The 12,505-nt window shown below is 42.5% G+C and overlaps 1 protein-coding gene across 1 annotated transcript in view; it reads left to right on the top strand.

The window, feature by feature from the left end:
- Window positions 1–12,505, top strand: part of cep112 (centrosomal protein 112) — a 104,655-nt gene that overhangs the window by 11,867 nt on the left and 80,283 nt on the right. Inside the window, exons 7-9 of the mRNA XM_061090879.1 lie at window positions 2,651–2,698; window positions 2,813–2,887; window positions 10,212–10,298. Coding sequence (XP_060946862.1) covers window positions 2,651–2,698; window positions 2,813–2,887; window positions 10,212–10,298 — 210 coding nt within the window. The remainder of the gene's footprint in view (window positions 1–2,650; window positions 2,699–2,812; window positions 2,888–10,211; window positions 10,299–12,505) is intronic.

Raw genomic sequence — 12,505 nt, 5'->3', positions numbered from 1 at the left:
CGATAAGCACTGTGCCCTCATGTCTTTTATTCTCTTATAAATTCGCTATCTCCTCACCCGCATGACCCAGAGTCTCTCCCCTTCTCTTTCGTTTTGTTGTCACCCTCTGTCATTCCCCCCACATTCTTACACACAGAGTCTGTTATATTTTTATTTTTTACAGAGCGGCTCATCTCTTTCGGCTTTTCCGACTCTTTCTCCGCTTCTCTCTGTTCTGCCATTCGCCGCTTCTCTGTCCATCCAGCTTCCCTCTGACGCTCATCGTTGCTCTCCCTCTCTCTTTCAAGACGAGGGTAATCTGAGGTCTCCATCAGCAGACGTGAAGCCGTGCACTGCTCCGCTTTGCACTCCTCTGTGTTGAGACGCTGATAAGATGCATTGCTTGGCAACGCTCCCTCAAGCCTGCATCTTTCAAATCAACAGATGTTCCTTCACACAGCCACACAGACTCTCTCTCTCTCTCACTCTCACACACACTCAAACCCCCTTCAAGTTTACAGAAGTTTCATAGATGCACTACTTCAAAGCGCCCGTCTCCTGCAAAATTTCAGCACAACCGAGCGTCGCTGTGTCTAGCACATCTTTAGCTTTGCTTCAGATGTTCGGCTGCAGTCTGCACCAGTTTGTTCATCTCACCTCGAATGTAAGACGGTGTCAGCATGGAGGTCGCACTGGACAATAAACAGCAGATTGCCTGAGACTCAGATAAGAGTTCCTTTAAGATACACAAAACCCGAGTGAGCTGGACTACCACTGGCTTCATCTTTTATTTAATCTATTAAATCATTTGAATAAGTTGGAGTCAGTAGAATTAGGCGCAGTATTCACTGACCTGCCTGTACAGAATGAAACACAAAAACCTTCAGATGAGAAAACATTGCATAAAATCTTGACCTATTTCTTCATATCAACTTTAATTTAATGGTAGTCCCCTCAGCTTGGCCATCGATTGTCTGTGGTTAGTTGGGTGTGCTTGCTGCTTGCTCAACACTAGTCCGAAACTAGGAAGTCATCAATCACAGCTCGTTTGTTTGGCTGGAGAGTCCGGCCTTGTGATGTTGAGGGTTGTTGCTCTTCTGCGTACATCCATCCATCCACGTCAGGCTCCAATGACACAGGATGCTGAGCCAGCTGTGAGACTGGACAAACAAGAGCGCGCATGTGTGTGTGTGTCTGTGTGGGCATGCAGCACATGAACAGGCACAGACACACATAGGGGCATGGGTATACTCGGGTGCCCAAGTTTAGTATCACACCGTGCCAGTATTACACCACAGCATTTAGTCTACATGTCTTCCTTACCCTGTGGGCTGTGCTCAATCAAATCTGATGACTGGCTGTCTGTGGGTATAAAAATAAATCCCATTCTTGTTTGCAGCCTGGGCACTAGTTGAGAAGGATATCGATTGAATCATCCCTTGGTAAATATGGATTTTTTATTTTAGCCAGCGCCAAATTTAAGTAGCGATTCATCACACAACATGGCGTCCACTACTGATGCTGCTCTGCACTGACTGTGTTCAGTGGTCTGTTCTTGTGCACACGTCTTTCTGTGGATATGCGTTTGACAGAAAATCTGACTGTACTGAAGTCTTCCTTTGTTGAGGGCTTACAGTATGTGGGCTAGTGCTACGTCTGGCCTGTTTGCAGCTATATCACACAGTCAGGAGGCGGACCTACTTTCCCCTGTCACTGGCAACAGATTGTGACCGTAACTATTTTCCTCCTGAGCTCTGAGGTCGTTTCAGGTTCTCTGCTCTCATCTTCCATTCATTCGGAATTAGCTTCGTGTGGGATGTGCCACCTCACAACAAAATATTATTCTTTTTTTTACCTCCATTGAATGAGTTTCTCTCTCCTCCCCCTCCTCCACTTCTACCTCATTCTCCTCCTTGTTCCCCCATGTTGAAGATATTTGCAGCAGAACTGTTGCTGGGCGTCGTCACTGCTGTCAGCTCTCCTGTTTGAAAGGTCGTGATCCTGCTGTTAGTTGGCAGCCCCTACAGACAGCCCCAGTGCATAAGAGAGACTGTGTGATACTTTTTTTCACCAAAAAAGTAATGGGGTCATAAACACATTTCAAATAGTGGAAGGAAAATAGAGGGTTGTTTTTTTTCAGTTTAGTCACAGTGAGTGAGCTGTATTGATGTAATGCTGTAGAGTCAATTGAACCGTGACCCTTTTTGCTTTCAGGTGGTTTAGCGGCTCGCTCTCTTTTCCATCTTTTGTGTTTCATATTATAATCAAAGCACATGCCGTGTCAGTGTTTGGCAAGGACGTGTACACATTTGTCTCCATCTGATGGTAAACGGACCGGCGATAGCTTACAGATTAGTGGTCGCGAGTGTTGACAAAAGGACTGTGTCAGGACAGCAAAGAGGGGCTGAGAGCGGAAACAGAGACAGCCACACACTAACACACACACACACACACACACACACACACACACACACAAAGCATCGAAGTATCCTTAGCCTGTCTGTCTTTCTACACAGACAAGAGTTGACAGAAGAGAATCATGCCACAGCCCTGGGCTTCCCACTTTGTTTATGACAAACTGAGGGTGGAGGTTAGATTCTGGTGGTAGTAAGGCTTTGTTAGGAGAGGAAGACGAGAGAGGTCTAAAGTTTTTTTCTGTTGACTCTTTCAGATTGAAAACCCCAGGTATTTGCGAGAGAAGCCCGTTCCCTTGTCTCCGGTAAGTTGTCAGGGGCTCCCTCGAGGTTTATGTCTGCTTACTTAGACACAAGTGTTTGTCTTTGAACTTTACAATCACCCTGTCCACTAATCTCTTTCCCCTTTATCTCTGTAGATTTTCAAGTCAAGCTTTGGGAGGAACAGCACTTTCGCTGAAGATCATGACCCACAGCTTGTTCAGAGCAAGGAGGTATGCACCAAAGAGCTCTTAGCAAACCCCAACTGTACCTGAAAGTATCTTTGTGTGATAAATATCAAAATTCTTTTATAATTCTGATACCATCTCCCTGTATATCCAAAGGCAATTTAAGCTCCTGCCCTTTATATCCATTCCAGTAAGCCTAGATTCCTGATACTCACTATTTAGCGGGGTGTCCCCTGGGTTTCTGGGGGGGCTTAGGCCCTGTGGTGGTGGTTATGTGGGAGAGGAGGGTAATACATTTTCTCATTATAGACTGTATATGAAAAAACACAATAGAGGTTGTTGTTTTTCACATTACACTCAGACATTAGCAAGAAGAAAAATGAAACAATAGGTTCACTGATGAAGTCGGTACTATGGCCTGTAGTTATTCTTCACATGTCTGTGAGTAATCACACTATGTGCCTCAGAATATAACACTGGTAAGACAAGTTTTTGTATTATATTAATATAGTGTGTGTGTGTGTATATATACATATAGTATTATAGTGAATCTGAATTGCAGTTCTCTCATCCTCTTATAGTGATATGACAATGGAAACCACATTTGGCTGCTTATATTGCCTTTCTTTGAATGAGTGTCTGTAGACAGCTAACTTTCTCAGTGTCCACCAGTCCGTTGACTGAGTTACTGTATCCCGTTGATTCTTTTCACATCATTGTATTCTCTGACATGTAACATGTTTCACACTTCAGTCTTTGTTAGCTCATCATCTGTGACGGGCTAAAGTATTGGCTGTTTGACATATTTTTTCTGCAAATACATTGGCAGATGTTACCGCAGCCTTTGAACACTTTAAAGGTTGAGTAATTCTGAAAGAGTCACTGTCAACACCACTCATCCCTGGTTTTAACACCCATCCTGAGTGATCCGATCACAAGTGGTCTGCGTACAGATCCCCATGCACCCTTATGCATTCTCAGTGCATACTTGGTTCCGATCACTCATACCACATTCGGAGGTGGTGTGCGATGCATGTGGCCACATTCTTTTTGCTGTGTGAATGCAAATGCGTCTTGGGCCACATGTGAAAGACTCTCTGCTCAGCTGATGTCCTCTGACATGCTACAGTTTCACAATGAATCAAAGGTATTTTTAGGCCTCTCAGTGTCCATACTTGAATTTGGCGCCACTACCCCAATATCAACACTTAGCACCACACAACAATTGATACACTTTCCGACAATGGACACATCGGTAAACTCAAACTGGATAAAAACAACAGAATCTTCACGCACACAAATGATGTATTATATTATATTATTTGCACATAGAGCAGGGCAGTGAGATCCGATTATATGAGACATATTCAAGGCGCATTTCAATGCCATAGATGGACATAAAGACTTGTTAGCCTCGCAACATTAAGTCTACAAAGAATCCATAATAAAACACTTATTGAATACTATTGTCACATGCGTACTTGCTCCAAGTCCTGCAGTATATGACAAAAGTCATTTTTAAAAGCGAATTGTAAGAAATAATGTATTGTCTCATACTAGGACCAATACAGTGTCCTCTCTCTACATAGTGGTCGAGAACTCTCAACATACTTTTCCTTTCATTCAGTTGCACCCAGGTCTTCTAATGGAAAAACCTTGGTATTCAGGACACACAGTTTGTCTTTGGAAGCAAGTGTTGAACACATAGAGCGGTTGAAGATCTCTTGCTGTATGGCAGTGGACACCCCCACATGTACATACTTTCCCGTGCAAAGTTTGCATTGTTGAAATGGCCAACGCATGCATTCCTTTTAGAAGACAAATATAATGCCAGCTCCCAGTGATGACAGTTTTTTCCTTATGTGGAATTAAGCTGAAAATCCCACTCTGAAAGTATGCTTTGAAGTCCCCTCTGCACCTCCCCGAACCACCACTCATTTCCCCCACCATCCGCCTTTACTTGCACTGTTAAATATAAAACTGAGCATGACTTGGCTGTAATAGCCGTGGCTTTTCATGTCTGCTCGGGGAAAGCACTCCAGTCAGTTACATCAGCTTCACCGGGAGAGGGCAGAAAATGAAGGCAAAAAGAAGGGGAAAGGAAGAGAAACACACGGACATGATGGACCAGAACAGTCGTCCTTATTGGCCTGTCATAACAAAGCTCAGTTTTTGACTGCTGAAAGAGGATTTGCATGCGTGGACACACACTCTACACATCCACCCAGTCGGGTTGTCTACCTTTGGGCTGAGGCTGAGGCTGAATCAAGCATAACCAATACGAAAACATTAAAACAACGTCCCATGCTGTTTGATCCTTCCTCAGACTCACTGGCTTCATACAGCTGTGTGTGGCGGGAATATAAATTGATCACATCTCAGAAGTTTATTAGTTACACCGGTACAATCTTAAGTAATGCAACCCAATTGAACATCGCTGGAATAAATTGTATTGTGTAGCTAATATTGTTTATTATGTGTTATTTAATATTGAGTTCCTGGTTTGAATCCCAGTGTGGACCAGTCTTTCTATGTGGAGTTTGTATGTTCTCTCCATGTTTGTGTGGGTTTTCTCCAGGTACTCTGTCTCGCTTCCACAGTACAAAGACATGCAGATCTGAGGTTGTTTAATTGCAGACTCTTGTATGTGTTGAATGTGAGAGTAAATGGTTGTGTCTCTGTATCTTGACCCTGTACTATGCCAGCAACCTGTCTAGGATGAACACCGCTCCTCACCGAGTGTCAGCTGGGGTTGGTTCCTGCTCCCGGTGCAACCTTTAGAGGATCCACGCTATAGATAATGGATGGATGGATGTATTGAGTCAGAGAATTGCTGAATCAACTCCCACATGGAATATTGTTATATTAATGTTCATATATTTCCCCTCATGTTTTTAAGATTTGTGTGTGTTTGATTTGCATTGACTGTATAGCTGGCCTTGAACCAGAGCTTAATTTTTAGTATGGAAGCTGTAGGAAACTGTACTGGCAAGTCATTTCCACTGAGGCCACAATACTTTCAGTATGGGCACCAGTTCAGGAAAGTCACATAGAAACATTGGGAGGGACACATTGGGAAATGAGAGGAAATTGTGCCGAACTGGTGTTTTTTCTCCAGGGTGCTTATATTTGTGCAATTTGCCCACTGGTGCCAGTCTCTTGCACTTCTGCTGTAGTCTAACTCTTATAGAGGTTTTTAATAGAATGGAACCGGAGCTTTAGTTATAGAATGTGTGTTAAAAAGGAAATATGAGCGGACTTTTTACTGAAACACACATCACACTGGCCTCTCCTAGTGTTATGGCTGGCATTGCTTGTCTTTGGTAAGGCGTCTGATGTCAGATGGTAGTGATATGATGCTACTTATTATTCTGTTGAGATCATGATCACTTCAGATGCCCTCACTGATCATGTTTCTTGCGTCACTATTAGCAATTTAAAGAGTGTTAAATGGATTTCTGGAACCCTGAACCCCACAGGATACAGCTGTGACCACACACACACCCACACACAGTATTTTTCTGCAGAGGTGATCCATGTCATCAGTCCCACCTTAACCATATCATCCTCAATAGCCACATTAAGCTTTCCAATAGAGCCATCAAAGCCTTGTCCATCCCTGCTATTGCGTGGCTGTCTAGGTCCAGTCTAGGAAATCACAGTGACATCACTTCCCTTTAATCCCCAAAGCCTAGTTGAAAATTTACCCAGGTTTAAAGTGTTATACAGGCCACATGTCATTAAGCCGGCGGTGGCTTAACGAGCATCTCAGCTTTCACACCAAGCACATCCTCACGCAAAGCTACCGACTGCCCTGATACGAATGCTGACTGCTCTTTTCCTATGGAAAAATGGCAGCTGAGAAACTTCACCACTAGCTGCCATTGCTTTGAGTCACTTAGCTCATACAGGGTGTTTGCATATGGGTGAGTTGTGGAAAATGTCTCGCGGGAGCAGCAAAGTCCCGCTAATCCTTTAGCACACCCTAGCACGGCTGAATGTTATGAGGGCTGGGTCTTTATTTGGAAATTCAATTAAATAGAGACTGATGACTCAGGCTTAGCCATAGGCCCGAGTCATGAGCTTATTAAAGATACTGACAGACTGATGAAATATATGTATTTATACGTACCTGCTTGGTGCCTGACCTGAGGGGTTGTTGGCAGCAGGCCTTGCAGGGTAAATTAATGTGTTAGAGTAGAGCAGTCACACTCTAATGATCACAAGCCCCTGACTGGGGATCAGACCCTCTGCTCGCCGATACCATAATGATTCAGTCTCTTTAATTTGTGGATCCTTTGGGATGAAGCTTGAGCCTTCAGCCTGTGATTTAGAGGGCCACAGCCTTCCTTATCTGATCGCTTTTCAAAGCTAAAGCAAGAGCAGGCTAGCAAGCCTCAGTAGTTTTAAGGGCTAGTTCTGTAGTTTGGTGTGCAAGATGGTGCTTCGGGCGAGAAGACGCAAGGGACCAACAGTGTCCTATAATGATAGTTAGTATTTCAAGTATTTCTGTCTTCTCTCCTTAATTCTTAAGCTCTTGATGTTATTATTTGAGCGACTAATGACCTTTTTACTTATTCTTAGTTTACTATCCTTATCTGAAACTTCATATGGTTCAATTTTATCCAAGGTCTTTATCCAGACTCACTATATGTGCAGACTACAGTATATTAACTTGTCATCAGTGAATGGAAATGGATTGTAGCTGTTTCTTAGTAGATAGCAGAGTGCCAACTATCCTGGAGCATCTGTGTTTACTGAGGATGAAAGATGCACAAAGACATTGTGCATCTCAGGCAAGACAAAGGAGATTCACAGACGCAACCTTGCATTGCGCAGCCCAAACAGTTAGCAGACGATTTGTGAACACAGCTCCCCGAGGAAAAAGGCCTTGACCTCGTGCTGGCTTTGAGAGCAGAAAAAGCAACTGTTTCCGTCTTCTCGCATTCCCTCTGTCATACCCCCCCTCCACTCCTTCCAACACTCTCATCTTTTCAAGAGTGAAGTGTCAAAAAACTTGGCATCTTACAGCACTCGCTACGACTCAGAAGAAGAGAAGAGGGAAAAAAGCTGTACCACCCAGTTAGGCTGATTGAAGACATCTCAGAAGCCTTAGGTGTACGACATTCCTCCTCCTCCTTTCTTCACTGACGCCTTTTATAAACAAGTTTCAAACGCCCCTGATCTAGTTTGACAAACTTTCTCCAAAGAGCATTTGAAGAAAGGATGAGAAAATGACACCCACACATGTTTTTGTTTTTTTTCAGGTGCCTGCAGAATCAGGGCTCCACTTATTCTGCCTTTCAATCGGTGCAGCATCTCCCTCTGCCTATCTTTCACACGCTTGCTTTTGCTTTTTCCTTTCTACTCCGACAGGTCTCCTGTGGACCCCTCAAATTCATACGAAATGGCAGTAATTTAAGAAAAAAGACAATGAATAAAGCGACAAAATGTGCAACAGACCTTTGTCAAGGATGCGGCATCTAAACGTTCCTCAAGTGTAATAATGAGGAGCGGCATCTAGGCGGCAGTTTGTTTTTTAGTTCACAATGACACGTGTAAAAATCTCAATGGGCTTCAAAGATTCCACCACTTCATTCCCATAGCATGCATACACATTGTTATTCTTTAACGTCAAGGATAATGTTGATGGCTTAATTATACTAAGTCAATATGTATACTTCAATTATACTGTAATTAAATAATATTTTTAGTTGGTCTATTATCACAGTTTTCTTTGATTGATACCGAGAGAAGGTCTAATGTGGTTTGACTGTGCCAAGTGAAGTCGTGGGAAATTTTCGACTTAATTGTTTTGATGACGAGAACAAACAAGAGCTAGCCTCGGGACATTGTTAAACGCTGACATGTTCACACACACACACACACACACACAACCACCCTTTGAAAGGAAGAGCGTTGTCACCGTGCTCCAGGGTTGATTAACACACCAGAACAGACAGTGACTAAACGTGAGTTGTGACATCAAAGCAAATGGCCAGTTATCTTTCCGTCAAAGGTTCTCTTTGTATTTCCATGTGTTGTGTGGTTGTGAGAAGAAACATTTCGTGCGTGATTCGTAGCAAACAAGCTAGAAAAACTAGCGTGAAGAAGATGACGAAATGTGTATTTGGAAGCAAATGGGATTTCTTTTATTTTCTTGCGAAACTAGAATCGCACTCTGAGTTCATACCTCGGGCCAAGGCCCAACATTCCATTCAAATTCAATCAAGCACCACCAAATTGTACACTACTCTCTTTTTCCTGATACCTACCGCATCCTTCCAAGTTTTGTGGTAATCCATCCAGTGGTTTTAGTTGTATTTCCCTCGTGAACAGACTGTCAAACAATCAAAGGCAGATGAAAATAGATCCTCCTTGGTTGAGGTAATGAATAGAAATAATGGTATTACAAAATAGTGTGTATAATATTCTTAATCCTTGTCATTTAACAATTGGAACAGTTTTTTAAACTCATTCAGTTTTATTGTCGCTCTGCAGACAAGTGCATTCATGCAAAGTGATTGCCGCACAAGACCAGGCCACATTTGTGAGTAATATTGTGTTGCCAAAGATGTGATAATTATTTTCCAGTAATCACAAATGACTAATGACTCATTTTGTACAAAAAAAATGAAAAATGGATTGTAATTATCTTGGTCAATTACGGAATTTGATGAATAGGTCATTAGGGTTTTTTATTGACTAGCACTGGGAAGCCCTCTGGCTGAAGGAGATCTGTTCCAACATGCACAAGACGGCACTGAACATTTGATCCTCTGAAAAGACTGTGTTGAAATCAAAACAGCCACTCTCTCCGTGTTTCACTGCTGCGTGTATGCAGGAGTACAAGCACACGAACACACAGGCTTTCACTTTGTTGTTCTTACTATAGGGTGACTGAAGACTGTATCACACACACAGACACACACACACACACACACACACACACACACACACACACGAGGCAGATACATCTCAGCTTCACACTGGTTTTTGAAGCTGTGTGCATTGATAACATTTTTTAAATGTTCATGTGGTTTATTTCATCATCAGCTGCATTCCAGTGGAAGATGGGACAGAGTGTATCTACTCTCATCTTGATTTATGTTATCTCTATTATCCTGTCACTCTAAATGATGACAGGTTGTTTGTTTTTTTCCAAAGCACATCTCGAAAGAGTTGGGACACAAATCTCAACGTAGAACTTTCTACAACAGCATATGTTGCTTGTACTTAACACATGTTTTTTGCTTAGCAACTTAATTTTATAGTTGAAAGGGGGGGTGGGGGCAAAATGAATCTCTAGAGAGTTCAAAGTGGTTCATAGTGTTACACATATGACATTTGGTATTCTGTGTGTTTCCAGATTGAGATGAAGATCAAAGTGCTGGAGTCCAAGCACCAGGAGGAGAAACTGAAGATGCAGCAGAGACACGATGCAGATGTTGAGAAAGTAAGAATCCAAACTGAAATCTGGTGGATTCTCTGCCAGCAACAACTACCACTGTGAACATTTCACAACCAATATGTGATTTCTGGCCATAGTTAGTACACACTTGACTGTGAACAGGCATGGATTGTTGTTGTTAATTGTTAGAGATTTTGAAATTTAGCAGTCCCCCATCACAACATGTTTTCAGACACGAACTCTGGAAAATTGGCTCTGGATATTTCTCAGTGTTTGTCCTACATGTGAATAACGCAGTAGAAGATTTATGCTCAACAGGCATATTTACAACAACAGGATAATTAACTGTACAGTCAGGCAGAGGGAGGCAACTTGGTAGAGCATGCAGGAGGCAGGACATGACGTATCATTTCTCCTGCAAAAATCACGTTTCAGTTTACAGCACATCCAGTAATCTAGTGTCATCTTCTTAGGTATTTGTATTATTTATTTTTTTCTTTCAGTTTTGCATCTAAAGTCAGAGTCTGTAAGGGAAGGGCGTAGCCTGACCATGGCGGAATCCAATTCTAGACAATTACTGCTTTTCTTTGGTTGCATTTGGCAATCTCATCAGGAAACTATAATTTCAAATGTAAATCCAAAGCAGGCTGTGCCCAGTATGATGTCCACTGTATGCTGATAATGAGTCTTTATAGTAACTGGTTTATATTGAGGTATAACACATACAATTAGTTTTAAATTGTTCTATTTATTTATTCTTCAACAGCTGAACAGGCAGAGCTGTTAACGTGAGTCTGGTGCTCATGAAATCTAGTTAACCTGTGCCACAATGCCCATCGTTGTCTCTTGATCCCATTTGGTGGTTAATGAAAAGGAAAAGCACAGAGTCTGTCCTCTCATCGCCCCATTCCACAAATAATCATCTCTTCAAAGCTCTTTGTCGGCTGGTGGGAATAACAGTATAGCTGGTTTATTTCACGCTAGGTGCCTATCAGTTAGGCTGCAGATCAAGCACCTGGGATCTGTCACGTCCCCGCTGTGACTTTCCTTTGCTGCCACAGAAGCTTTTAATAAATAAGAAAAAAAAAACTCAAATTTTCTTTCCACTTTGAGATGCCCATGGCTTCTTTGTGTTTGACAAGAGACAGGATGACAGCTAGCTCGCTCTCCCTCCATCTTTCTTTAATTACATACAGATTGCGAGTTATGTCCAACTTAATTTCCTCAGAATTTTACCCAGTATTCCCTGCAATGGCTTCAAAGCGGAGTGATTCTGGGGCGCACTCTAACGAGTCTGATGGAAGGTGAGAAAGCAAAGAGTTAGTTTTAATTAGTCTCCTTATGAATAATGTAGAGGCTGCTAAAAGGCTACTGGTCATTGTCCCCCTGCTTGAAATGGAGAGGGTAATGAGGGACCAGGCGGGTGTTCTAAGCTAATGGTTGTGGATCAGTAGTATGTGCATTTCTGAAACATAACCTCAGGTGAAGAAACACATCTTTATGTTAATTTTCTCAACATGCAAGTGATCTGAGATTAACCGCAGACCTCAAGGTACACAAGGGAACACCAGAGGCTTTTTGTTGTGATTTTATTCCATCTGTGTTGTGAATTTTTACCTCTGCCAAGGAGATTACGTTTTTGCTAGTTACTTAGCAGAACTGCGCAAAAACTACTGGACCGATTAACATGAAGAACCCATTAAATGTTGGCGCGTTGAGATGGGTGTTTTTCAACAATTTAGTAGATTTATCAGAAAATAAAACAGGGATCTAGATGAAATAAAATCTGTCATGTTTTGGTGGAATCAAATTTATGAATGTGTGCAATATGGTGGTTTCATGAGGGGTTTGTTGTGTCTCTGTGGAGACATGTGCTCTCTCAGTGCCCCTCTATTTTTGTCTTTTTCTCTGCATGTGTATGAACAGAAAGAAAACGTATGTTCTAACCCCAGATTTTGTAGGTGTGTTTACTCGTCCAGTTCAGTTCTCTTTACTCTATTAACTGATGTTAATGGTTAAAGCCACGGACAACCAGACTGAACTCCCACTGCATTAGGCTTATAAAAGCCTGAAATGGGCACAGTAAAAGCTGTCATTTCCCAGCGTGTAGTGCACTCTCCCCGGACGTGACTCTGTCATTCCCTCACTTGGTGGACCCCTAAAAAGACAACACACTCTCTGGGGTGGTGAAATGGAAGAAATTGGGTTTTCCCTAAATGTCCTACGAACTTTACTCCAGCCGGCCCATCCTG

This window comes from Limanda limanda, chromosome 17 (assembly GCF_963576545.1).
Source record: "Limanda limanda chromosome 17, fLimLim1.1, whole genome shotgun sequence".
NCBI classification, from domain to species: domain Eukaryota; kingdom Metazoa; phylum Chordata; class Actinopteri; order Pleuronectiformes; family Pleuronectidae; genus Limanda; species Limanda limanda.
This window is presented reverse-complemented; position numbering and strand designations above follow the sequence as displayed.